Source organism: Apodemus sylvaticus, chromosome 20, assembly GCF_947179515.1.
Source record: "Apodemus sylvaticus chromosome 20, mApoSyl1.1, whole genome shotgun sequence".
NCBI lineage: Eukaryota > Metazoa > Chordata > Mammalia > Rodentia > Muridae > Apodemus > Apodemus sylvaticus.
The window spans coordinates 25,649,090-25,677,048 of record NC_067491.1 but is presented as its reverse complement, the minus strand read 5'-3'; the positions used below and the strand labels follow the sequence as shown (position 1 = coordinate 25,677,048).

At 38.2% G+C, this 27,959-nt stretch overlaps 2 protein-coding genes across 2 annotated transcripts in view; both read right to left on the bottom strand.

Moving 5' to 3' along the window:
- Syt1 (synaptotagmin 1) overlaps nucleotides 1-27,959 on the bottom strand; it is a 533,203-nt gene that overhangs the window by 189,237 nt on the left and 316,007 nt on the right. The window contains exon 4 of the mRNA XM_052165717.1: nucleotides 11,820-11,999. Within this exon, the coding sequence (XP_052021677.1) occupies nucleotides 11,820-11,982 (163 nt within the window). The 5' untranslated portion in view covers nucleotides 11,983-11,999. The remainder of the gene's footprint in view (nucleotides 1-11,819; nucleotides 12,000-27,959) is intronic.
- LOC127671050 (lys-63-specific deubiquitinase BRCC36-like) lies at nucleotides 21,904-22,779 on the bottom strand. Its single transcript, XM_052165718.1, has one exon. The coding sequence runs from the start codon at nucleotides 22,777-22,779 to the stop codon at nucleotides 21,904-21,906; it is 876 nt and encodes a 291-aa protein (XP_052021678.1).

Genomic DNA, 27,959 nt, shown 5'->3' with positions numbered 1-27,959 from the left:
TTCCATATATAATCCAACCATGTTGGATACCTGGTCCCTTGTCTACTCTTTTGGTCGTCCTGGCTGCTATACCTGGTTCCCCACTTTCCTCTTTTCCTTCCTCTTGTCCTCATGTGGCTCAGAAGCATGTCTACTCTGGACTCTCCCAGATGTCCCTGCTTCAGCTATGCCTTCCTTTTATCTACAGTAAACCTTCTCCCCACCATACCTAGGAGCAGTCATGTTCTTTCCTTTTATATTTCTTTTTTCATTTTGCAAATTAAAGCCATGTGATATAGCCTACACAATGACTAGAATAAAGAATACTAAGTGTTGGCAAGTATACATGGAGGCAGAGCTTTCATAGGTGACTACTGGAGAGACAATCACGACAATAACATTAGTAGCCACTTTATCACTGAGGAGTCCTAGGTGGCCTGGAACTCACTCTATAGACCAAGCTGGTCTTGAACTCAAAGAGATCTGCCTGCTTCTGCTTTGTGAATTCTGGTTCTGAAGGTGTACACCATCATGCTTGGTCAGCAATTCCATTAGCTAGATGTTTCCCAAGAGAGGAGAAGCAGGTATTCATCCAACCAGAGATTTGTAAAGAATATATAAAATACCTTCATTATTCAGAACCCCAAACAGAAAATGCTTTAAGTATCCATCAAGAGATCCATGACTAAGAAAATGTTGGATCACTTTTCTGGATATCCAATAATGGACTACTGCTTACTAATAAAAAGGAATAAACTATTAGAAGACACAACGGTATGAACAGCAACAATCTCAAAAACATCACATGAATAGGACAAAAAGATAAAAAGACTACACAATGTTGTATGATTCCATAGTAACAAACCATGGAAAAAAATATAACCAATTATATATAATATATAATATATTATATAATGCAAAAATATAATAAAATAATAGGAAGACCAACTAGTGTCTAAAGCTAGAGATACTAGGGCATTACTAGAAAGGTACTAGGACTCTTTTCTTTTTAGAGTGATGATTACATTGTATGCAGGTGTGAAATACACAGACCTATGCATGTGTGGTGCAGGCAACTTAACTGTTTGCAAACTGTTCTTAAATAGAATTAAGAAAAGCAAAAAGTTCAACAGAGCTATCAAAGCTAGGGATTAAGCTCTGAGTGTAAATGACATGAAATCAATCGTATTGTAAACCCTGAACAGATAGAGGAGTCACAGAGACAGAGGAATGCCTAAGACACATCTTTGCAGATGACTTTCCTGCCTACAATTAGAAGAGAAAGAAAGGAAAGGAGAGTGTGTTCACAAAGAATAGAACAGAGAGGCTAGTGCGGGGCTTTCAATGCTCTTAATGCTGTGACCCTTTAATACAGTTCTTCATGAGTTGCTGACCACAACCATAAAATTATTTTCATTGCTACTTCATAGCTCTAATTTTGCTACTGTTATGAATTGTAATATAAACCTGATCTGCAGAATGTCTGATATATGACCCTGTGAAGGGGTCCTTTGACCTCCAAAGGGGTTGTGGCCCACAGGTTGAGAAAGACTGGAATAGAAGCTCACTAGCCAACAGAATATCAATAAAGGCAAGTATCAATCATGGGTTGGGCTTCCTTTACATAGGCCCAACTGTCCCTAGTTGAATATCCATGTCAAGTCATCCATTTAGTGGCAAGGTGTAGCGGTCCCTAGCTGAAGCTCTAGGCAGCAGAATGGACTGAAGGAACAGTCCACACGCTTTCTGTAATTGGAAGCACAGGTGAAATCATGTTGTGTTCAGCTTTTAGAGCAACTATTAAGCTCAAGCCCTCATGGAGGTACTTGGCTGTACATCAGAAGCACCGGTGTTACAGCTTAAGACTACTTAATGCAAAATAGCAGAATAGATTCACCACTGCTGAGGACCTGGAAGGTAGCCAGTTAAACCGCATTAGCACTGCGTTAGCAGGAAGAGAAGTGGGTGGATGACAGCAGCCCTGAAAGGTGCGGTAATGGGGAGCAGTTCCAATCAGTGTGGGCAGGAGATGGCAGACGAGGCCAGGCTGAAGCACCACTTCAAATGATAACCATTGCTAGAGCGTTATCAGCAATGACAGCAGCACAGAGCCTCTGAAAGTGCGCTTTGTGTGCCTGCTGGAGGAGACTGAGAAACCTGAACGAGGTCACTGTAAACAGCTACTCATGGAAGCCCACCTCACCAAAGGGCCTGCTGCAGGAACGGCCACTGTGACATTTGAGCTGTCCCTTGAATTCTCCCCATGAAAGCATAGGGACGGGGTGATGTTACACAGCAGCTGTCATATCAAACCAGCTTATCTAGCTTCCTTGGTATCCCAATATAGCACATTAAAAAAAAATAAAAACCTAAGAGATGAAATCAGTAGTGAATCCCAGATCTCTACGTTAATAAAAGTATGTGTGGGGAGGACTGTGCACCCCAAGGACCAATTTAAGGTTGGCCTGTTTATCAACTGCGCCAGACTGATTGCCACCAGGTTCAAAAGAATAAAACAAGCAAGGGACATGTTCAGGCAGTACAGGCAAGTACAGAAACAAAACAAAACAAAACAAAACAGCAGAACAGAAGGTGATGGTGCTAAAGAAAGATCAAGAATAGAGACAGCGAAAATATAAAGAGAGATGAAAGGGGAGATGGGCAAGCGCAAAGCAGTGGTTCTGGAAGCTCGCCCTCCTCTGTTCCAGCATAAAGATGAATGTCACCTTTCTTACCATGTCCTTCAAAGCCATTCCATAGGCTTCTTCTTCCAAGTCATTGTCGTGATGACTCAATGTAATTAATAGGCTGCTAGGAACTAAAGGGGAGTAAGAATTCTCTCTACCATGAACCTGCTTTGTTCTGGGCCTGGAGAATTACAGGAAAAGAGGGCATCCAACTACACAGATTGCACAGTATTAAGAGACAGAGACAGCTATCAAAATGACAGGCATACACAAGTATAGATTCAGAGCAGAGCAAGAGCTGGGGATTAATGGACAACTTGGAGGTTTGAGGCGTGGGTACGGGAACAGCTTGAGATAGCACAAAACTCAGAAGGGCAAGAAGATCCAGAGGCAAGCAGCAAGAAGTATTCCAGGCAGAGGAGACAGTGTGTGTGTGTGTGTGTGTGTGTGTGCACGTGCGTGTTAGATCTGGATGCAGGAAACACTGTAGATGGTAAACTAAAACTCAGGGCAATCTGCTACCACTGGAGCAAACTGTGAGTGGTTAGTGGAAATGGGCCCAGAGCAGATGTAGCTGTTCCATCCATTCCTGCCCACCGAGCTGTAGGTGTCTGGCTAAGACACTGTGATTTACTGTAGAAGTCTTTCTGAAAATGGAGTGAAGACAGAATGGAGGTCCAACACATGGTCAAATGGTCTGCTTGGCCGTAATTACCTTGCCGTGACATGTGAAGCATGGTATATGGTAACATGCTATATAAATAGACAATAGAAACAGACATGCTTTAAATGTACTCACTGTTGTATTGCAAATTTTAATTATAGCCATTTGTGAATATTATTACTTCCGTGCTCACAGTTATACAACTCTAGTCTTATTTGACATGCATATTAAATTATATGCTCAAGGACATACTCTAGTAATGTCATAGTGAACCCTGACAGATCCACTCACACTGTGAACCAGCTCACTTCACAGTTTCAGAGCAAGCCACACCCCATGACATGCTGCCTACTCATACTCACTAGTCTCTCAGGGATTAACAACACTTCAAATACCTTCTAGGCCACATGAATGTTCCAAAGATTTTAGGGAACACAACTGCAAAATTATGACAGGAATTGTTTTTATTTGCCATTATAGACTATTGTAGTTCCTTCACTTGAAAGAACCAGTCTAAGTCCTTCCAAAAATAAAATGATAATAGAATTTGACTTCTAAGGCATTGGCCCATTTAACACTGCCAAGTAAAGGGATTATGGACAAGTATATATTGCTTTCAGGTAATAACATACTTCTCAGCCATGTATGTTTCTAGTATTTGTAATATATTATTATGTTATTTCTTCTCTTTCTTTCTCTTTCTCTCTCTGTCTCTGCTTCTGTATCTCTCTCTCTCTCTCTCTGTGTGTGTGTGTGTGTATGTGTGTGAGAGAGAGAGAGAGAGAGAAACAGCTTTAAATATAAGATAAAAAGTATGATAGTACAAATGGTTTCAGAATTTCTCCAGGGCAGCAGTTTCAATTAAAGTGCTTCTTGATGAGGAAATCTTTAAATGGCCCAATATCTTCTTATTCTTTCCTTCAAAGTTATCTAAGCTCATTCAATCCCTTTATTATAATATTCTCTTAAGTGAAAACCAAACAAAGAAAAATAAATCCAAGTGCTGGAATATAATTGACCACCACATTTCTTGTAGTCTCTGTTCTAATTTTTTTTTATCGAATGTAACAGAAAGTGTCCCAAAGTTAATAGTCAACCATGCAATAAGGGATTGATACAGTCTTAAGAGTTAGCAGAACAGCAGGATCCCAGGTTTCTACATCCATAGCTTTCTTTATGAATTTGCTTCACAGGCAGGCTTTGCTTAATAACAACCTGTATTTTGTACTGTAACAGTTATGTGTTAAGGAGCTGATTTTTAGAGCTATTTAAAAATATCTGTCTCCTTGTAAAGTACTCCAGCAAGGTAATTCTTGACCTGCATTAAATATAAGACCATGGTGTTATTTACAGCCCTTATTTTCCTTCCATGGGCTTACTTAATATCCTTGAGGTGCCAACAAAGTTTAACTAAATAAGCTCTGGGAACTTAGCTTGGATCTTAATTCGTTTGGTGGCTTTTATAGCTTACAGTTATGTTGTATCACCTATGCTTTGGAAGTTTATAGAATCCCTTACACTGTTCATCTTAAAGGAGTGAATTTCTTGGGGGAGGATTTTTCCACATAATAGGATTCCTGAAGGAAACCACAAGGACATATAAATATCCTTCCTGAAATGAAATCTCAGTGGCATGTAGTTAACTTACATTGCCATCCAGACCCTAGAATACTGCTAGAAATATATTGCCCACTTGCTTAAATTCAGTATTATTTACAGCACTACAGTTTGTAACAAATACCCTAAAATCATTTTCTGTCTCACAAGGTGAGCAGATAGTATAAAATTCTTATATATAATTTTAAAGTTCAATGAATTGTGTTAATTATAAAGGAGAAATAAGGCTTGGATACAATAAAATAATTTGTAATAATTTACCAAAAAGTAATATAAAGAAATCTTCAGGTAACAACACTAGAAAACACAATGAAATAATTAGATAACTGCAGCTCCTAGAGGGGTCACTGGACTTTAACAATCAAAAGACTGTTTTTTAAATCAGGAACAAAAAACAAAGACTAGATTTTAGACAAATGTTAAAATAAGAGTGTGTGCGCGTGCTCTTCTCAGCCACGTATGTTTCTAGTATTTGTAATATATTATTATGTTATTTCTTCTCTCTCTCTTTCTCTCTCTGTCTCTGTCTCTTTCTCTCTCTCTCTCTCTCTCTCTCTCTCTCTCTCTCTCTGTGTGTGTGTGTGTGTGTGAGAGAGAGTTTTCTTTTATATATATGTCCTATTGGGATTTTGAAATTTGTGGGATGCAGGTTTGTAGCAAGTACTGAAGGATAAGTAGGTTCATGCCAGGTGCTGTCCCCATACCCAAGTTTTAGCACACTAAAAATAGCCCAACAAATGCTCACCCTATCCTATTAGGGGCCGTAAAACTGTTCTACAGACTATTGCTTTAGGCAAGCCAGATCATTTTAGATTAAAAATACATACATACATACATGCATGCATACATACATACATATACATACACATACATATATATATATTTCTAGTATTTAAAAATCAGAATTGAACTAAAATAATAATCTAAAATGGTGGACTAAGGAAAACTAAAGTGAAGGATGTTTTGTTGAATGAAAGTGTAGATGCCTGCCTCCTGCTTATGACGAGCTTGTGTCAGTAACCCCTATTGCTAAGTGTCTCTGCCTCAATAGATTCTGTCATCACTATTGTGATGAAGTCAGTATTGCAAAGTCCTTACTGTTGAGAATACTCATCAGAATTGAACCTTTCTTGCAGATTCTCCGTTTCATAGAAGTTAGGAACTTCACTTAACATTTAGCCATGACTCTCTGAAGTTTAAGAAGAAATGAGTCAACAGAGAGGGGAAGCTGACTCACGGAGCTCATTCACGTAGAGCGTGCTACTTTTGAATAGCATGGCTGTGAATCTGAGTAAAGAAAGACCATTTTAAAAACTGCAGAATTAAAGTAAATACCTATTCACTCATCAAGCTGGCTGATGCAGGAAGAACATGAATTATATTAAAATCACAATCCAGGGATTCAGTCATCTACAATACAAATCACAATAGGACTGTCCCCGAGCGGGTGCGCAGTTTATCACTCGTTCCCAGTCTTTGGCTGTAATAAGCTATGGTGGAGGGGATGTGAAGCATCTGTGACATTCTCGTGAGGGCAAGTCATTAAACTGGAAATGTCTCCTGACAACACCTCCACCCCTCTATTCTCCAGCCTGAATAACTTTTTCGGACAGTCCTCTTTTCTACAAAAGCCTCTGAGTTGTTATTCATACAGTGGGAATAGTAATTGTTCTTTTACGGCAGTTTTCACAAACCTATTGGTGATTCATATAATGCACAGCATACACAGGCATGCAGAGTGCTCAATAAATGTGGTGATCAGTAATGTAATCCCTGTTCTTCACCTCTGTGGATCACTGTGTTCCTAAAGGCTCTCTTCATCTGTTTCTCACCATTTCTCGACATTCTCGACTTTCTTGACATTAACAATCATGACACTGACATAGGGCAATGTCATTTTTTTTTCATTTTTCAGCCACAGGAGGGAAAACAAAGTTATCCGAGTATTTTTCCTGACTGGTGCATGCATTCTTATATGATACTCATCACTTCTTCTCTAGCTGTTTAGCTACTGATCGTCTACCTCCTGAGGTTTAAGGTCACCCTGTTCAAAGTGTTCCTACAGCTAGCTGTCTTTGTAACTGCTGATGTCACATCAGCAGGAAGAGTGTAATAGGAGCTGAATCTTGCTTCATCGTATTTCCCTTTTCAGTGTTCATATAATATTTCATTTGAAAAAGACCCTTGTGTTAAAAGGTTTGAAATTTATTTTCAAGGTTCAGTTTCTTCAAACATGGGATAAATACCATACTACTTCTAATAGTGTAAAGTTTTGAAACATGACATCTATACAGTTGCTTCTAGCATAAACTCAACAATAACTCTCTCAGTATCAAGGTGTACCCAGTGAGTTTAAAGAAGATAATTTTAGCAGTGCACAGAGACAGAAATCAGAGTAGAAGGCCCTGGATTGCCAAGGGTCATGAAGACAAGGCAGGGACCAGATTATTTATGTTTAAACTCTGGTGGATATGTGAAGATCAAAGATTGAAAGGTAGTTTGACCAGGGTAATTTCAGGAGAAGGCCATTTTAGACTATGGGACAAGAACACTGGTGTTCCTTCAGCACCTATGACATACACAACTTTGCTAAGTCTTTCCTGACAGGTTGTATGGCTAAGTCAGGGCTGAGAAAAAGCAAGGTCAACAGAATAGTAAGAAGGTTAGATGTGGGGCCAAGAAAACCCTCCATTATCTTCCCTAGAACAGGTACCAGAGAACTGGGCTTAAAGAATATAGTGCACATATATTCAGCTGCAAAGTTTCTGGAATCTTCTCTGTTTGTAAGACTGACCTAAATAGAGGGCTTTTCTAAAATAGAAATAGAAACTTGTTAAAATGATGGTGTGAATTTAATAATAGCTAACATTTCAAGTGTGGTTTCTTTGTGCTAGACACCCTGCTATACTTTGTACATGCCGATGCTTTTACCCACCAACCTAGTGTGTTGAGAGCACGATTTAAGATCCTATCTTTGTAACAGGAAGGAATGTATACATAAACAATATTGCCCAAGGTCACACGGACACTGTGCTATAGGATTTGGATTCCTGCAGCCTGTTCCCATAAATTGTGTCTATTTCTGAATCAAAGTGTTTATTGCCAAGCATTTCAGCATCAATAGCACAGCTATCCTTATACCTCTTACTCCTATTCTGGTCTGAGAGTGAGGATTTGGTTACTTTGCTGTACATAAGGAAAGGCGCACTCTACTTCAAGAAGCTCATGAATATCAAAACCTTAATCATAGCTATTTGGATGACATGAGTTCATGCTTTACAAACCAACCATGGCCTTAGTCACATTAAAATCAAAGTTGCAAAATAAAGAAGCATTCTGGAAATCCTTGTCTGCTTCATTTAGATAAGCGTGTGCAGAATGAATTGAAAGATAAAAATGCTGAGAGAATTTACCATTTCTTTCTCCTCTCCCACTCTCTCCTTTACAGGTAAACCCCACGGTGTTATGGATGAGATCAGGCAATTCGGTTTGAATATGCTCCACACTGGACTCTGTAGATTACCTAAGTAATGACATGCACACTCCTTGCCATTGTGACACTTCTCTTCTTCCAAGTGGGAATTTCAAGTGACAGACTAAAGCTGTTTGCTATCAATTTTGCAAAAACCACATCTGCCAGATAGCCAAGATTTAGTTCAGAGACCAAAATCGATTAATATTCTAATTTGTTACCTGTCATTAGCATCTTATTGTGTTATGTCAGGTCAAAAGTGATAACTTTTATATAGCATATGCCCCTGAAGGAATTTGAATTTAGGGACATATTATATTTTGCTCATTGTTGCTTCCTGTCTGAAAAAATCCCATTAGAAATTTCAATTACACAGGCAGTAAAAGTTTCAGTGGCTTAAAAGGGAATTGTAGATTGTTTACTGCTAGATTCTTTCAGTAAAGCTGTATGACTATGAAAAATATCATTTCCTAAAACCTATTTACTTTAAAGGTATTTACTTATTTTATTTTATAATATTAAGGAAAACACTAGCAACATAATACTTTGTACAAGTCCTTAGGAGATCTTGTTTCTAGCCTTGTGGGTGGCAGGTTAAAGGCAAACCTCTTTGGAGGAGGACATGGCTCTCCTGTATCATTTCTAGCACCTGATAACGTGATATAGACAAGGCATACCTTGGGAAGAAGAAAGGAAAGCTAGCCAAGGCAAACTCAACAAGGGGTCCCATATGCAATCTTTTGCCGTTGATTATTTTTCTACTGATGAACAGGAAAAAAAATGTAGTGTCTGAATCTTCATAAGAAAGAAGCAGAGGACATCATAAAGATGGAAATATTTGGTTTTGTAAAAGTGAATAGCATTGGTAAGCACAAAAAGGGATTTTTAACTCATACAATGTTGAAGTCTGTGTTTTAATTTGTTAGCACCTTAAGACTACAGAATTTAAGAGGGAGTTGAACTGATTTTTGTTCATTGATTTCTTGGTCAACTATAACTCTTCATTGAGAGCTTTCTATGTATATATCATATATATATATATATATATATGTATCTTATATGTATTGTGAACAATGTGAATACTCACAAAACATGCATAACTTACTTTCCTTGCTGAATTTTTATTATTTTGGAAAAAATTCAGAGTAATTAAAAACCATATGGTAAATAATACATCTACATATGTTCTTGTAGACAGTACTAAATAATATGGCAAGAAAAAGAGCAGGACTGAGGATCAGGGCATGCTGGCAGCAATGGACGAGTGACTTACATGGATGGTACTACTGTACTTGCATGAACAGGAGGATGACATTGTATGAACATGAAGGAGACGAGGACATGAGTTATGCTGCCTGCCGGGAGCACATTTCAGCTTGACGGTTATCGGGCATGCTGTGTGCCTCATACTCTGCTCTTCCAGAGGAGACAGTTACACACGAGGCAGGACATGTGTCTCACTGTTTCTTTCATTGTTTTCTCTGATAGCTTATGACATGTTTCTGTCAGGGCAACTATTTTGATAAAATAGTCTTTAAGCTCGAGCTTAAATCTACAACGCATGTATATGGTTTACATCTACAATTTCCAACCTTAAGGTTACATAAAAAGCACTTTGACTTTTCTCACAGTCCATTTGCTGGGCAACAGAGCAAAAGAGGAACTGTGATCTTGTTCTTGCTTAAGGGCTTGAGCTCCTGGACCATCTCACTCCTTCCATTTCTTTTCTTACTCCTGCTGAGAATAGTAATTACCAGCAACTCTGTTGGAGCAGGCTTCAGAGGAAGTCCAATTTGTGAACAGTGTGGACATATGAACGCATTTCTAGTCTTTGAGGCATGAGAAGATCTTATAGATACATTTTCATAATGTTATCTTTCATCTGGAATATTCCAATAGCTTGTTTTGTTTTGTTTTGTTTTGTTTTCTTCTTCTTCGATTGGGTTCATCCAAGTTATCCTCAGGTCCCCATATATTATGCTACATAGAAATTCAATTTCTGCTGGTCTTGTTCCAATTAAGAGCATAATTTTAAACCAATTTCAAGAGGCCAGCATCATGCTTGTATGAAAGTCAAGGAGCCCACAAAAAAATGAATAAAAAGCTACTAGATGCCAATCACTAGCCCTGGTTTTCACGGCTTTTCCTGAACTGTGTTGTTCAGGAAAATGTAAAAAGGGATAGTCACTGTGTGGGCTTGATTAATTTCATTAAAGGAAGGAGAGTTTGATTTTTGTAAATTAATATATATGACAAATCGCATTAATAGGGTAAAGGGTAAAGCAATATGATCATTTTAAAAGCGAAAGAATTTGAAAATAATTGAATATTCTTCAAAAATGATCAACAAATTACCTAATTTATAATTTATAATTTATAATGACCCAATATTAATGTACAAAGATCAGGATTATTTATATGCACAATGCTAAAGGTAAAACAAGAAAACAATCCTTTTCCAATACTAAGAAGAAAACACTCCACATTAATCTACATTGTTCATTTTATTTATTTTTATTACTGTGTGTAAACATATGTGTGCATGCATGTGCTTGCATGTATGCACACACACATGCTCACATATGCCACAGAGCACATGTGAAGGTCAAAGGACATGGGTTAGGGGCTTGAAGAGCAGGTGAGGGAAATGATCAAAGGATACAAACTTTGATTTAGACAGGAAAGTAAATTCAAGAGACTTATTGCACAACATGGGCTGTAGTAATGTTGAGCTAAGACAGTGAATGTTGGATGTTGTCAGTAAAAAATGGTTCTATATGAGGTAGTGCCCACATGATACTTAATAGGTCAATAAACAGTATTCATAGCTGAGAATACTGTCATTATACACAGCAAATATATCTGTAAATATACAAATAAAATTTAAAAAGCTACCACTGGTTAGACTTTTACTCTGTTAAGCCTAGCCATAGACTTTCTGTTTCCCATTGACAAAAAATTAAAAGTAGGTGAAAGCTTTTGAAATGCTGACAAATCAACGAAAGAAAGACAAGTTTTAAAAATATCAACAAAGGAAAAAAAAATCAAATTTGTAATTGTAGGAAGTTATCAACTAATGTAGTCTTTCCTAGATAACAATTGCATCAATACAAATCTAAACTTCATATAACATAACCTATAGGTATTACTGTTATCAGAGAAGCAGAAAATGAAGGACCAACCTACATTAAAACCAGCACACATAATTTCACTATAAACTGTACTATTATCTATAAAGCACAGATAAAAAATCATATTCCATTTCCCAAATCATTTACCATTGGAATACTACCATACAATATTACCAAGAAGAATAATATATTGAATTCAGTTGATTTTCCAGTGATTTTAACAATTGTTCAATCTTTTCTTTTTATTCAAGTGAAGGTAGTATACTTACATGGAATTTTATGCAGTTCATTCATAAACTTCTGCTTCAGCTTGGAAAAGGCATCTTCCTTCCCTTCCCCAGGACTGGCTGGCTCAGTAGCATTGTGTGGGACAAGGGTCGCAACAGTGGTGACAGGGGCCGCCAGGGCCTCAGGATGACTGGCACTCACCATTTTTGGCTCAAGCGAAACTGTGATGGGGAAACAGAAGAGAAAGCCAATTCAGAACGCTATGTCTGACCCCATATTACAGGTGTACCCAGGATGAAAACTGCCCACACGGCACCTGCTCACTGGGTAAGCAGGCTGTCATTAGCATATTACTTTATGTTGGCTCATGAAGTATTTATGGAACCACAGTGAGTGGAGAGCTCCTTCCGGGAAGGCTAAGACCAAATGTAGTTACTGACTGGCATTCTCTCCCGACATTACCATGTAAGCCCTCAAACCTATTAGCTATGTATACGAGCCCAATTTTCCTGTGCAAATTTAATTTTTAATGACATCTTTCCAAAGTGTGTAGAAAGATTGTTGATGACAGCCATGTTCTATACTCTAAGCATCTTGTATTATTTTAAAAGAACCCCACACACACAAATTATGGATATTAGTGTTGGAAACGTTGCTAAGTGACTGCATACATTCAAATTGTTAGTGACTTTTAAAATAACAGGATACAATAGCATAATACTGGAAGCCTGGAGCACAATAAACACTATACAGCAAGTTTCTTGACTCTGACCAAGGATGTTTTATCCGTAGTTACCTTTTTGACCTTTACTGGAGGTGATACTCTGATCTCTAATTTACCTGTTCTGCTAGGAGGTATTTTTAGGTCACTGTAAATGTGGCATAATTGACTCCATATATCAAGACACTGATAATGAAACAGGCCTTATCTGCTTTATTATTTTAATTCACCTAGCTTCATTATCTTATTGAATTATTTTATTAAATTTACTCATTCAATCATTTTAAATGCTTATTTACCTTTGAACTAAAAAAAAAAAAACCAATTAATTCTAAGGTTGTAAATGAAAACATTTTAGCTTGGAATTATAAAGACAGTAATTTTGGTCTTATACTCCAGCTAAATGAATTTTGGAAACGTGTATGAGGTCACAATTTGATGCTTATAAAGTTGGAAGAAATAAACTTGTTCTCTGTCTTACTCGGTGACCACTGGCGTGATCAAACTATGACCAGAAGTGACCTGGTGAGAAGAGGCTTTATTTTACTTATGCTTCCATATTAGAGTTCATCATTGAAGGAAGTTAGGGTGGGAACTCCATCAGGGCAGGAACCTGGAGGCAGGACGTGATGCAGAGGCCATGGAGGAGTACTGTTTATGGCCTTGTTCTTCATGACTTGCTTAGCTTACTGTCTTAGAGTACCCAGAACCATCAGCCCAGGGGTGTCCTCGCCTACAAAGGGCTAACCCCCTACTAATCATTAACAGAAAATGCCCTATAGCTTGCCTCAGCTGGATATTATGAAGGCATTTTCTCAATTGAGGCTTCCTCCTTTCAGATGACTATAGGTTGGGTCAAGTGGACATAAAAATTAGCCGGGACAACTGATCCTTTGTCAGCTTGACACACCAATACAATACCAGCTAACAGTAACTTTTTCTTTTTTGTTTATTCCTCAATTATCACATTGATAATAATCACAATATAAAACATATTCAAAACTTAAAAACTCCTAGGTTTTACAAATTTGAATATTTTAAAACTTTAATTTCTTTAAAATCCAAAGTTGATCTAAGAATCTGAAGTCTCTTTAAAAACTTCCTGGTCTTTCAACGATGGGCTCCTATAAAATCAAAATAAGTTAAATACTCTCTCATCCCAAGAGGAAAGAAGCAAGGCAGAGTTACAAGCTAGACAAAGGAAAATGAACTCTAACAGTGCACATAACTTAGTGTCCAGTGTCTGCCATTCCCTCACGATCTTTTTGGTTCAAAAGGCCTTGCCACAGTGTCACAGTACCCATGGTGAGTCTCATGGCTGAAGCCAGCTCTGCTGCTGTCTGCAAAATTCTGAAGTCCCCTACTGTAGCTGGGCTGTACTTTTGCCAAGAGCCTTTCTTGGGCGCTCTTCATGGTAGCCTGCCTCAACTCTCCATGAATCTTTCAATCCTGGGCTTTCCACTGCTACTGAGGTAAAGCCTTCACTTCTGGCTTCTCATAATGCCAGTCCTCAGCTGCTCTTCATGACCCCTTCACACCTTCAAAGACAGTATTAATTTAGAGACAACTTCAGTCATCCTCGGAACTTCTGTACATTGACCCTAAGGAAACAATTGCCAGAAGATTTGGCCGCTTCCCAATCATCTCTAATTGGGTTTTGTGTATGTGTCTGTTGTGTGTATGTCCCCCCCTCCCTCCCTCCCTCCCCTCTCCCTTCCTCCTGCTCTCCCTCCCCTCTCCCTCTCTCACTCCCTCTGTCCCTTTCTTCCTGTCTGTCTTAGTTTGTTCATTTTCTTTGTCTTCTTTTTATTTGCCTGTTTTGTTTTTTGTTTTTCTATAAAAGGAGAGAAAGAAGGCATGGATACATGAGGAGGTTGGTATCATCTTGGAGGATATGAGGCAGTAATCTATGAAAAATTATTTTCAATAAAAATATACATAAAGAAACAGACATGTGTCTCTTCTATGTAAGCCATATATGTCCTACATGGATGTCCCCTGATCTAGGTTTCTTCAGCTAGCCAAACATTACAGTACCATTTAAGTACTCACTACTGGTATATTTATAATTTTCTTTTAAATCTATTTACCGGTGAATGTGAAACACATGTTATCTAAATAACAGGAAACAGATTGCATAATTTTATATGCATAGTCATTTAGCTTGGGAGAACAAAATTTTAGCATACTGAAAAAAAACTATTATTGGATATAAACATAGAGTCTTTGCTCAAAGAAAAGGCAGCCTGATCAATTCCTTCCTTATAAGAAAAAACTGAAAATTAATAAGGACCTATTTACCTAGCATTTTGGCTAAATACCAATAGCAAAGGTCAGCATACAGGGAACTGGGTAATTGTGAGGAAGGGTAGAACTAGAACATGCTTCTACAAATCCAAAATAATGGGACATAGCAAAATATGTGAAAGGGTTCATCCTTATTCTAGAAATCACTGAAAAGAATTAATTGCTGATATACATTCTAATGCAAAGACATTTATAGTAACTTTAATATCAGAAATGACCTATCAGAGTCAAATGATTGTGGCAATTTATAAAATAATAGTATTAACCTTGTCTTAAAAAGCTTCAAACTTGAAAGCACAAGGGAATATTAGTTGCTAAATATTAATTATGAGGCATCACACAGATTGTACATTGTAAATAAAGGGCTTTCATATTAAAGAGGTTGGAAAGAAAGAGTCAATGTCAAATTACTGGTAGAACTTTTACCTTTTATGGGTTTATGTTCTTAATATGGTATAAATCTGAGTTATTTTAAAGTATAAAAACAATCTGTTAAAATTGTTTGTTCTTATGAGGGATGAGTCTGACAATGTGAGTTTAGCATCCTAATGTTGGATTGAAAACACATTCTTTTTTTAAATTTTTTTTTTATTTTTTTGAAAACACTTTCAAACAAAAACTAAATCTGAAGGAAAAACAGTGAGGCAAAATTTTCACCAAAAGAATACACAAAATGGCTGTTGGCTGAAATACAGGGTAGACAAAATAGTAAAGTCTCATGAAGGTTCATTTTTGTGGTGTGATCTGCAGGAAATCAGATCATTGTTGTTCTGATAACCTCCTATTCCCTTCTTTTTATTCTTTTAAGGACTTTAGTTATATCTAGTTCCAAATCTAAAACTTTGTATATATTTCTCAGATTACATAGTGAGATATTTCATTATACTGCATGATTTCAACAGAAATCACCCATTTCCACCTCTACTTGAGTATTGGAATTTGTAATAGAAGTATACAAAAAAAACCCTCAAGGCCAAACAAAAAGGCAAAGAATTATCAAAAATATTAACCAAAGAAAGTGTTAGAAGACCTAAGACCCTAAAACTGTTATTTTTGCCATAATCATTAAAAATAATCCAGGAGCCATGAGGAAATGGGTGTTTTTGTATTAGAGAAATAGGGCAGACGTCTGGGATTTTTACTTCGTGAGAGTCCTCCATCTATCACAGAGTAGGTATAAAGCCAATGTAGCTGCCACACGCATCCTTCTTGGCCCTGTTTCAACCCCAAGGTTCAGTAAGGACCCTCCCATCTTTTCTTTTTTTTGAAATATTAATGTTTTATTTATTTTTTAAAATTTTTATTAGGTATACTCTTTATTTACATTTCAAATGTTGTCCCCTTTCCTCGTCCCCCCTCAACCCCCACCCCCCAACTAATCCCCCCCCCCCCTTTGCTCACCAATCCACCCACTCTCGCGCCCCTGTCCTGGCATTCCCCTATACTGGGGCATCGAGCCTTCTCAGGACCAAGGGCCTCTCCTCCCTTTGTTGTCTAACAAGGCCATCCTCTGCTGCATATGCATCTGGAGCCATGGGTCCCTCCATGTGTACTCTTTGGTTGGTGGTTTAATCCCTGGGAGCTCTGGGGGTACTGGGTGGTTCATATTGTTGTTCCTCCTATGGCGTTGCTGCAAACCCCTTCGGCTACTTGGGTCCTTTCTCTAGCTCTTCCACTGGGGACCCTGTGCTCAGTTCAACTGTTAGCTGAGAGTGTCCCCTTCTGTTTTTGTCATGTTCTAGCAGAGCCTCCCAGGTGACAGCTATTTCAGGCTCCTGTCAGCAAGCACTTGTGGGTATCTACAGTAGTGTTTGGGTTTGGAAACTGTAAATGGGATGGGTCCCTAAGCCTCCACCCTTTCTTTATACAATGTTCACTGAGTACCAGTTGCTGACAGACATAGCCAAATACTTCTTCCATTGAATTGGACCTGGCCAAGGAGAGCTGGCTTGCCAATCTCTTGTCCTTAAAGGCCACTCTAACCCTACCACTAGTGTCAAAGGCCTGAAGGGAAGGTTCCCAGGAAATACGATCATATTCACTGGGAAAGAACTTGGAGCAATAATGAACTCCTGTGTCATTTTCATTTAAATTCTTCCCTTGCCTGAGGATCCTTAGACAGAAAGTAAAGCTCAGCACGATAGCACACTCTCCCTTACGTTTGCGGGAGTTTGCACGGCAGCCTCAAGCGGCATCTTCTCTGCAATTCAGACAAATATATTTTCTTTTCTTTTTTTTTTTTGAGACTTTTTTATTGTTTTTTCTATATATTTTTAATTTACATTTCAAATGATTTCCCCTTTTCTGGCCCCCCACTCCCTGAAAGTCCCATAAGCCCCCTTCCCTCCCCATGTTCTCTCACCCACCCCTTCCCACTTCCCTGTTCTGGTTTTGCCTTATACTGTTTCACTGAGTCTTTCCAGAACCAGGGGCCACTCCTCCGTTCTTCTTGTACCTCATTTGATGTGTGGATTATGTTTTGGGTATTCCAGTTTTCCAGGCTAATATCCACTTATTAGTGAGTGCATACCATGATTGATCTTTTGAGACTGGGTTACCTCACTTAGTATGATGTTCTCCAGCTCCATCCATTTGCCTAAGAATTTCATGAATTAATTGTTTCTAATGGCTGAATAGTACTCCATTGTGTATATATACCACATTTTTTGCATCCATTCTTCTGTTGAGGGATACCTGGGTTCTTTCCAGCTCCTGGCTATTATAAATAGGGCTGCTATGAACATAGCAGAGCATATATCCTTATTACATGCTGTGGAATCCTCTGGGTATATGCCCAGGAATGGTATAGCAGGATCTTTCAGAAGTGAGGTGCCCAGTTTTCTGAGGAACCGCCAGACTGATTTCCACAGTGGTTGTACCAATTTGCAACCCCACCAGCAGTGGAGGAATGTTCCTCTTTCTCCACATCCTCGCCAACACCTGCTGTCTCCTGAGTTTTTAATCTTAGCCATTCTGACTGGTGTATGGTGAAATCTCAGGGTTGTTTTGACAGACAAATATATTTTCTTGGGAGATGTAATGGGGGAAGCAAGAGATTACATGGCTATGTTATGGTGGGTGGAGGCTGGTTTCTGGTGACCGATACAATAAAAGAGTTAAGTTGAAAGGTGGAAAATACTGGAAAACTTTGAGAGGAGTTTCCATACAACATACACAAAAGAAATGATCTTGTGTCAAAAAAGTGTCATTTTTTTGGTTTACTTATAAGCTGTCTCAATGTACCCAAGGTGCCTATAGTTGCTGTACTTTCCCTTTCCTCATTTTCAGCTTAACTCTGCTTTCAGAAAAGATACACCTGACCTTAGACCTGTAGAAGGTGATCTTGAGGCATAGTCAAGATGCAAATCCCAGTGTCTGTGCATGAGTAGCACCTTCTCGGTAAAGCTGCCCTACACACGCTCTGATCATTGGAAAGGTCTATGTAGATGCCATTTGGTCATAGTCATAGCAAGTATAAAGAAGGATGAGGATCTGATTCCACACAGGTTTGAGGCCAATAAACAATATACAAATATAAATCTTTTGTCATGCACCAAGCCATATTCTAACTGTACTATATATGTATTTCCATAATCCTTACAATAACCTTTGAAGTAGGGAGGTCCATTATCTCCATATTACTTACTTGAAAATGTATATGTATGCAGCTATATATATATATGTGTGTGTGTGTGTGCATGATGTGTGTGGGCACACATGCCATAGTGTTTGTATACAGAGGTTAGAGGGCAGGGCAATGTGCAGATTCTTTGTGTCATGTGAGCCCCAGGGATTGAACTCAGGATTTCAGGTTTGGAAGTAAGCACATTTAATCTGCTAAGGCATCTTTTAAAATTATTTTTAATTGACAACAGATTTTTTTCATGTAATATATTCTGACTAAAATTTCTCTTCTCCAACTTCTCCCAGACCAACCCAACTTCCCCACCCACCCAAATACACAACCTTTCTTCCTACTAGATTACAACATGCATCTAAAATAAAAATAATGAATGAAAAATGTAGTCAGGCCAATAAAACTCTAAGTATGTAAGTTATGAAATGCTCTGACGTGTCCAGAGCATACAAAGAAGAATGAACACGTGTTTGCTTTGCAGAGCCAGGATTACAAACACAGGTATCTCACCCAGAGCTGCTATAGTCCTTTGGGGAGTAAGGAAACCCTTTCATAGGGGTTGCTTGAGACAATAAAAATCCAGATGATTATGATTCAAACATTACGAATCAGAACAGCAGCAAAATTACATGTATGAAGTAACAATGAAAATTATTTTATGTTTTAGGGGCACCAGAACATGAGGAAGTATATTAAAGGGTTACAGCATTCAGAAGGCTGAGAACCACTGTGCTACAGCAGTTTCTATGTTCCCACATAACTATGGTGTGATTCTTTCAGATATCTTTAAATTCCTATAGAAATTATCCAAAGGGAAAGAGGAACACTCCTCCACTGCTGGTGGGGTTGCAAATTGGTACAACCACTCTGGAAATCAGTCTGGCGGTTCCTCCGAAAACTGGGCACCTCACTTCCAGAAGATCCTGCTATACCACTCCTGGGCATATACCCAGAGGATTCCCCACCATGTAATAAGGATACATGCTCTAGTATGTTCATAGCAGCCCTATTTATAATTGCCAGATGCTGGAAAGAACCCAGGTATCCCTCAACAGAAGAGTGGATGCAAACAATGTGGTATATCTACACAATGGAGTACTATTCAGCCATTAGAAACAATGAATTCATGAAATTCTTAGGCAAATGGATGGAGCTGGAGAACATCATACTAAGTGAGGTAACCCAGACTCAAAAGGTGACTCATGGTATGCACTCACTAATAAGTGGATATTAACCTAGAAAACTGGAATACCCAAAACATAATCCACACATCAAATGAGGTACAAGAAGAAAGGAGGAGTGGCCCCTGGTTCTGGAAAGACTCAGTGAAGCAGTATTCGACAAAACCAGAATGGGGAAGTGGGAAGGGGTGGGTGGGAGGACAGGGGAAGAGAAGAGGGCTTACGGGACTTTCGGGGAGTGGGGGGCTAGAAAAGGGGAAATCATTTGAAATGTAAATAAATTATATCGAATAAAAAAATAAAAAAAAAGAAATTATCCAAAGGGATAATCACATAGGGTTATCTGCATATCTGCTTCACGGAACCCAGAAAGCACATCAAGAAATAAAATTGAATATTTGGGTTCCCTAGGCTTGTTAGTTCGCAGAACAATTTGTATACAAAACTGGCAAATTTTGTTACTAAGTTCACACTTTTGTCCCTAACTGTTGTATGCGGAAGACTGCTATCTGATAATACTGAGTGATGTGGGGCTCCGCTTACATAGCTTTGAAAAAAATGCCGAGTGACAGACTGCACACTCAACAGATACATTCCTTTATAATATATATTTTCACACTATCCTGTGTGTGTGGAGTGGAAGTGTTCTTAGATTTTTAAGGCATCTCACTTTCACTTTCTGCCAGGATAAGCTGCTGTTTGCCTGAGGATGCTCAAGATGGTTGTTCTTCTCAGCAGTGGTTCATCTCATGAATCCTTTCGGGGACTCTAAGCAAAGTAAACGAATCCCGTTTGCTGTCTGGAGCCTGCCTGTGTCACCATGGGCCACAAACACCAGCAGAATGAGACTCAAGCAGAGAGAAAGCTTTCAGAGGCCACAGTAACTAAAAGGCTTTATCCTGGCACTCTTTAAAAAGTTGTATACTTTTTATTTTTCAATAATTATAGATTTACCAGAAGTTATAAGCAAGCACAAAACCCCCATGTTCCCTTTACTAAGTTTCTCCTAGATCTTCCACAACAGTAGAACTTCAGAACCAACATTATGACAGTGGTGCATTATTCGCTGCCACTAAATCTTAGATGAATTAGTTTTTGTGTATATAAATCTATAAATCATTAGCACAGGAATAGTTTTATGTATTAAACAGTAGAAGCAAGATATAAAATGTTATCAGCCCAAATGAAGTCTTAAGCCATAATGTAATGCATAACAGTAACACATATACTAAACACTATACAGTCCCGAACCCTGGAAATCATTTCTGTTATTTTTCTCCAAAGTTCTAACATTTCAACAATGCTATAGAAATGCATCTGTAAAGCAGTAACCCTTGAGATTACCTCCCCCCCCGATTTATTATAATATATCCCAAAGCTCATCTAAGCTGCATATATTAGTGATCTGTCCTTTTTACCACAGAGAAATATCCCAGGGTAGATATGGGTTATTTACCAATTCTAGAATATTTGGGTTGTTTGTAATCTGAGACTATCTCAAATAAAGCTGCTAGCAAAAATTTCATAAGGATTTCTGTGCCATGACAGTACAACTACTGGATCATATGTTAATATATTTAACTTCATCCAAAATTTCCAAATTCTTCTCCAGAGTAGTACTTGTATTTCTCATTCCTGCCATTGCTGTAAGAGAAATATAGTTTGTACCCTTAACAGTATTTGGTATTTTCACTATTATCTCTTTAGCAATCTTGTCAAGTACACACATCACATTCTAGTTTTAATCTGAAATCCTCAGTGACTTAAGAAGTTCAACCTATTTTCATCACATTACCTGCTATCTATACATCTTTGTTGAAAATGTCTATTTATGTCTTCTCATCGCCTATATATATTTATATTTTCCATAGTTATTAGACAATACAAGCAAACTGTTGTGTTATTACTTTTCTTCTTTTTTAAACAAAATAAATTAGTTTTGATTTTGGTAAAGTCCAATATATCTATATTGTTTTCCTCTGGATTATGCATTTGGTCTAAAGTTTAAAAAACTTTAACGTTAACTTAAAAACTTAAAAAAAAAAAAAGTTGTCTCCTAAAGATTTTTCTACCCCTAGGTTTCCCATCTTACATTAAATCCATGAAACATTTTGAGGTACTGTTATAATTTATTTTGTCGGCCTGTAGAGGTTCAGTTAGCCAAAGTCCATGCTCTTCCTCCTTGGATCACCTTTGCGCTTTGTCAAAATTGGTCAAAATGAATTAGTTTATAAATCGTTTGCCAAGTATTTACATCTGCCCACTTTTATTCTCCTGCTTTATTCTAGGGAAGACAGCTCTTCCATAAGGGCTTCCTTTTCTTGTTCCAACTCCTGCAAACGCTGCTGGTTTTGCTCTAGTCTGTCCTCCAACCATTGTAGGAGAGGCCCACAGACCGCGGACATCTGACTGCACAGATGCTTGGTGAATACAGAGCCATTATGGATCTTGGTCACTGAGTCCAGATGTGTAAGGCTGTGAATCCTCTTATACGCATCTTGTTCTTCCTGGCATAGGATCCCCGGCAGCTCCACTGCTGACCTGAGGCACACTTTCCCAATGGTGGTATGAGGTACAATGTGGACTGGGATCTCAAGTCTCTCATATTCTGAACTCTTTGATGCCTGTACAGACTGGAAGCAAGTATAGAGTACCCGGCCAATCTTTGTGGGTTTGTCTTCTATGAAACAAGCAAAAATCAGTCCTACAAAGCTTTGATCCATCATCTGATACATGGCCTGCGTACGTACATCGACGTGAGACGGCCAAACAGTTATATGAGGGTGGGAATGGTACCAGCCAACAACTCTCATGGGACGACCTGTTTGCTCCGCTAACCTTTCTGCCTCTATTGAGGCTGCAGACAGTTGCTCCGGAGAAATTTCTACCCGGTCCTTTGTCTTGTCAGAACGTCGCAAGATAATGACAGAATGAATGTGAACAATTCTGACGGCCTCCATCTTGTTCACGACTGTGCGCATTTCAGCTCCAGCGTATGCAAGCTTGGAGTCACTCCTCCCGTGAACATTCAACTGCCCTATACACAGACCCATCACCTCCTCCTTCTCTGTGCTCAGAGCGTGATTGAGACAAACCAGGAAAGCGTCCGATTCAAGGTGAACCGCCTGCACTCTCTGCATGGTCCGCACCGCCATCTTAGCCAGCTCAGCTCACTCAAGCAGGCCTTGGGCGCTCTGCAGACAGCCCAACCGCGGGCCCAGAGGCAGCTTTCCCAGGAGGCCTTGCGGGTCTCCACTGGGGTGGAGCCTGAGGCACAGGGGAGTGGCTGGGTGCCACAGGGGGTGGAGCCTAGGGTGCAGGGGGTGAAGCCAGTCTAGCTACACCAGGGAGACCTTGTTAACAAGGTTGCCCCAGAGTTAAGCACGTCAAAAGAAATGAGATCTTTCGATAAACATACAGTTCAACGCTAGAAATTTCTTTTGGCATAATTTACTTTGCAATCATTTCTGGCAAGGGACTATAAAATGATAGTGAATTTTATAATTAATAGTTTCTTAGTGCCAAAACCACGAGGTGAAAAACGAGCATTATTTATACATATTATAAGGTGATAAACCTTATAAAAAATGTGAGCAAGTGTAGTTTCTCATTCCCTCAATTATATTTGGCAATTTTAATCAGCATAAATTTTTATAGGTATTGGTTTAAATAAAAATTCTATTCATTGCTACATTAGTTTTTCTGTCAGATACATAGAATAGGGACCGAAATAATAGAAATAAACCAAGTATCCAAGTCAAAAATGAAATATTCAGTTATTACAATAATGAAAAAAAATCAAGAAATCTTTTGTAAACCTGAAAAGTCCCCTACACTAAGGACACAACTCTCTGAAATCATGGGACATTAGAGCTGTTTCTGAAAGCATTTGATAATGAATTCATAAAATTAACAATGCTAATTTTACACCCATTTCTATTTTAAGAAAATATTTTATTACTTCAGCTACAAAAACCATACTGCCTGTCTACACTGGAGAACATTTATGCTTTTTAATGGGTCTCCCAAGATTTCAGCTAGACAGACAAGGTTACGGTCAAAAAGGGATAACTTTTCAAATGTATTAGAGTGACTTCAAGTATCTTTCTACTTCAAGTATAAAAATGACAAAGTTCAGACTTTTCCTCCCTCCCTCCCTTTTTTTATTTTTTTCCTTATATTTTATAGCAAGATGAAAATGAACACCCTAGAGGGAAACAAAAACAACATAGTCTGGATGATTTCTAATTTTGTGTTTACCTCATTGTTGGTGATGGCTGTGATTTTATTTTATTTCTTTTTTGTCATTGTTCACTCTTTCTTTTGGACTTGACATCTTCCACCGATCAATTTTATATGCTCTAAAGCACAATATTAATTGAAGCTACTCCTTCCCTTTGTATGGGAAGAAAAAAATTAGGTACATTGACAGTTTCTGAAGAAGCATGGGTTAGTTGGTTCAAGCCAATTGGCTCTCAAAATGCTGTCTATAGAAACTACAGATAAACGGTTTAGAATTCCCATTCTCCTTTGCTTTGTTGAAGCTCAGCTCTGAACTCTCACTGCTTCTGAGCTGCAGGCACTTGAGAGAAAAATCCAAGCTTGTAGCACAAAGCCCCCTTTCATCACACTGTTCAGATTGTCATTGTTTCGCCACACAGTGAAGCAAAGCTTGAAAATCAATCCACAGCTCCAATGTGGTAACTACAACGGCCGGAAAAATGCTTTGCTCCTCCAGCTTGAGATAGTATATTGTAAACAAGGGTACGCAATGCTTACTAAGGTGGAATATTCAGGTATTTAAAAAAGCATTTTGAGCATATAAATGCACCTGACATTTACGAACAAACTTCATTAATCAGGAATTATCATTTATGTGTTAAGGATGAGAAGACTTGCAAAAGGTTGCACAGCTTCTAAATGATAGAACTAAAATTTGCACTGAACTGGGCTAGTTCCATAGGCCCTGAAATTTTCTTACTAGTAAATAAATAAATGTTGACTGGCTGAATAAATTGTGTATGTGTCCAATATGATACGATGTGTTTTGACTAGGTCTTTCCCTGTTTTGAATAAAAAGAAATGTAATAAATGCCTTTCACCCTGTTGAGAAAGAGAAGTTCCTATTCAGTTATTGCCTAGAGAAATTATTGAGGGTGACTCTTCTGAGAAGACACATCACATAGAAAGTTATTGAGAATGCCACAGCGAAACCACATGCTTAGCATGGTTTAAGTTTGTATACTAAACATCTCAGCTATGAATTATGAAAGGTAGCAATTTTGCTTCCTTCTTCCCAAAGGCCAGCTTCTGTTACCTGTCAGAGGATTATTTTTGTGAGCATTAAACATAAACAATATCTACAATCTACAAAATAACCCATCCCTTCTTTTCAATTTAGAACCACCACATTTTTTTTGTTGTTGTTTCTGGATAACTGTGGTCTTGGGAGATAACCTCCTCCCACCTCACAGGCAATCTTCTTAGTTTATGTGTTAGTCATATTAACCTGGTTCAATTTTACCAATCGTTGCTTTGAGGCTGTATGACACAATCTGACCATTTTGTGATGTGAAAGGAAGTTTCCTGTTTCTTTTCCCCCTGGGAACTTTTTCTTTCTAACTTTAATAGTGAAAATATCCATAGAAACCAACACCTTCTCTACTGATTGGTACTGTAGTTACTCTGGGACTTGGAACTGTTGGAATTGCGAGAGAAACCAGTGACGAAAGGCTGATACATTATGGCTGGCAGAGTAGTAACCACGACCTTAACCTTGATGGTGAGTTGTCTCAGTAACCACTTCTCACCATGGGACTGGCAAAAAAGGTGACCATGTTTCTCAAGGCTCAGCCTATTTTATGTGCCACCGTCTATTTCATGCAACCAGGAGGCAGTGTGTATGAACACTCTTAATCTGATCCCCACAATAACAACACAAACTATCTGCTTTTGTTTTTCTTTCTTCCCCCCCCCCAATATAATATATTTATTCATCGTTGGGAGTTTCACACAATGTACCCCAATCGCATTCATTTCTCTGTCTTCTCAGGTTCACCTGCCTCCCTTGTGACTTCCCAATGTAAAGAACAAAAAAAAAAAATACTAAGTTCAAGTTTGTGTTGCTCACATAATTTGGAGTTAATTTATTTGGAGACAAGGTTTCTCTGTGTAGTCTTGTCCTGGATCTTGCTCTGTAAACCAGGCTGGCCCCCCAAATCACAGAGATCTGTCTGCCTCTACCTCTCAAGTGCAGAGATTAAAGGCGTGCACCATCACTGTCTGGCTAACCATCTGCCTTTTTATAAGCTTATTTTCTACTATGTTTTGGTAATTTGATTTCTTCCTGACACTCTTTACTTGTGTGTACATCAGACCCTTAGCTTCAGATGCTTAACTGGTATGAGAGATAGTCACATTTCTTACTTAGAACCTGTTCCATCCATTTAGTCTATAAATTAGGGTAAAGCTTAATGCCTTACCACCCAGGTGCTAAAGAGATAAGAACTGAGTTGATGTGAAATATAAGTAAACTGGTTTGAGACTTACTTCCTTTAACATAAATGCTATTCTCTCAATGCTTTTAAAGAAAGATTGACTTTGGTATAATATTTAACTTCAGTGGTCTACTTTTTTACATGCTCATGATCAATGAAAATGTATAACATGGAACTGTACAGTTCCACTTTATCTACCAGGAACAATTTAGAACCGAATCAGGGAGTTAAATTGGGAAAAACATACTAGCAGCAGATATGGTGACTACTAGGGACCTAACCCTTAAGCACTTCCTAGGCGGCACTTTCTCTTCTCTTCCTTGTCCTTCTCTTGCTTCATTTGCTTTTGTTTCTGAATAAGAAGCAATTCTTACTCTATCTCTGCAATGAATCAAGCTTTCCAGAATTTTGAAACTCACCTATAAAGATTCTCATACCTTCTTCCTCTTGACAATCTAAGATCATATCACTTTAAGAAAGTGGTTTTAAAATAATGGTCAGGTCAAGATATGTTATAGACATATTTGAAGTTGTCAAAGAAGAAATAAAAGATATATTTAAAATGAGCAAATTCTGTATCAATCTCCTATGGTCATGGATCAGTAGGATTAACATAGTTAAAATGGCCATCCCACTAAAAGCAATATATACATGCACTGTAATTCGCATCAACACTGTAATGCAACTTTTAATAGATCTTGAAAGGACATTTTCCAGCTCTGTGTGAAAACACAAAACATTCAGGAGAGCTAAAATAATCCTGAATAATAAAAGAACTGCTGGAACCTCAAATTGTACTAAAGAGCTAAAAAACAGCCTGGTACCAGCACAAAAACAAACATGCTGATCAATGGAACTAAACTGAAGACATAGATACAAATCTACATATTTCTAGACACCTGATTTTTTTATAAGGAATCTAGAAATATATACTAAAAATGCATCTTTAACAAATTTTATTGGTCAAACAAAGAAGAATCCAAATAGATCCATGCTTATCACCCTATACCAAAGTGTACTCCAGATGGATGAATGATCAGATATATCAAACCTGGTAGAAGAGAAAATCAAGAATAATCTTGAACTCATTGGTATTGGAAAAGACTTTCTGAACAGAACGACATTAGCACAGGCACTAAGATCAACAATTAATAAACGAGACCTCATGAAACTGAGAAGCTTCTGCACAGAAAAGGACTCCATCATTCAGATAGAGCAGCAGCCTAAAGAATGGGAAAAAAATTGATTCATACCATAAACCACCAACCAAAGACTACACATGGAGGGACCCATGGCTCCAGCTGCATATGTAGCAGAGGATGGCCTTGTTGGACATCAAAGGGAGGAGAGGCCCTTGGTCCTGAGAAGGCTCAGTGTCCCAGTATAGGGGAATGCCAGGACAAGGAAGCAGGAGTAGATGGGTTGGTGAGCATGGGTGGGGGGGGGGGTGGGATAGGTGATTAAGGAGGGGAAACCAGGAAAGGGGATAATATTTGAAATATAAATATAGAAAATATCTTTAAAAAAGAATGGAAAAAGGTTTTTACAAATACACATCAGACAGAGGGCATATATCTAAAACATATAAAGAACACATAAAAGTAGATATGAAGAAAACAATAAAAATGGGGTGCACATTGTAACAGGAAATTCAAATTGCTGAGAAACACTTAAATGTTTGGCATTGTTAGTCATCAGGAAAATGCAAATTAAAACTACTTTGAGCCTATATGTGAAGATAAAAAGGGGATCTAAAACATTAAGGGTGACAAACATCCTCACGTGATAACTTAAAAATTAAAAAAAAAATAAAATGTAACAATGCTTCAATTTTAAAT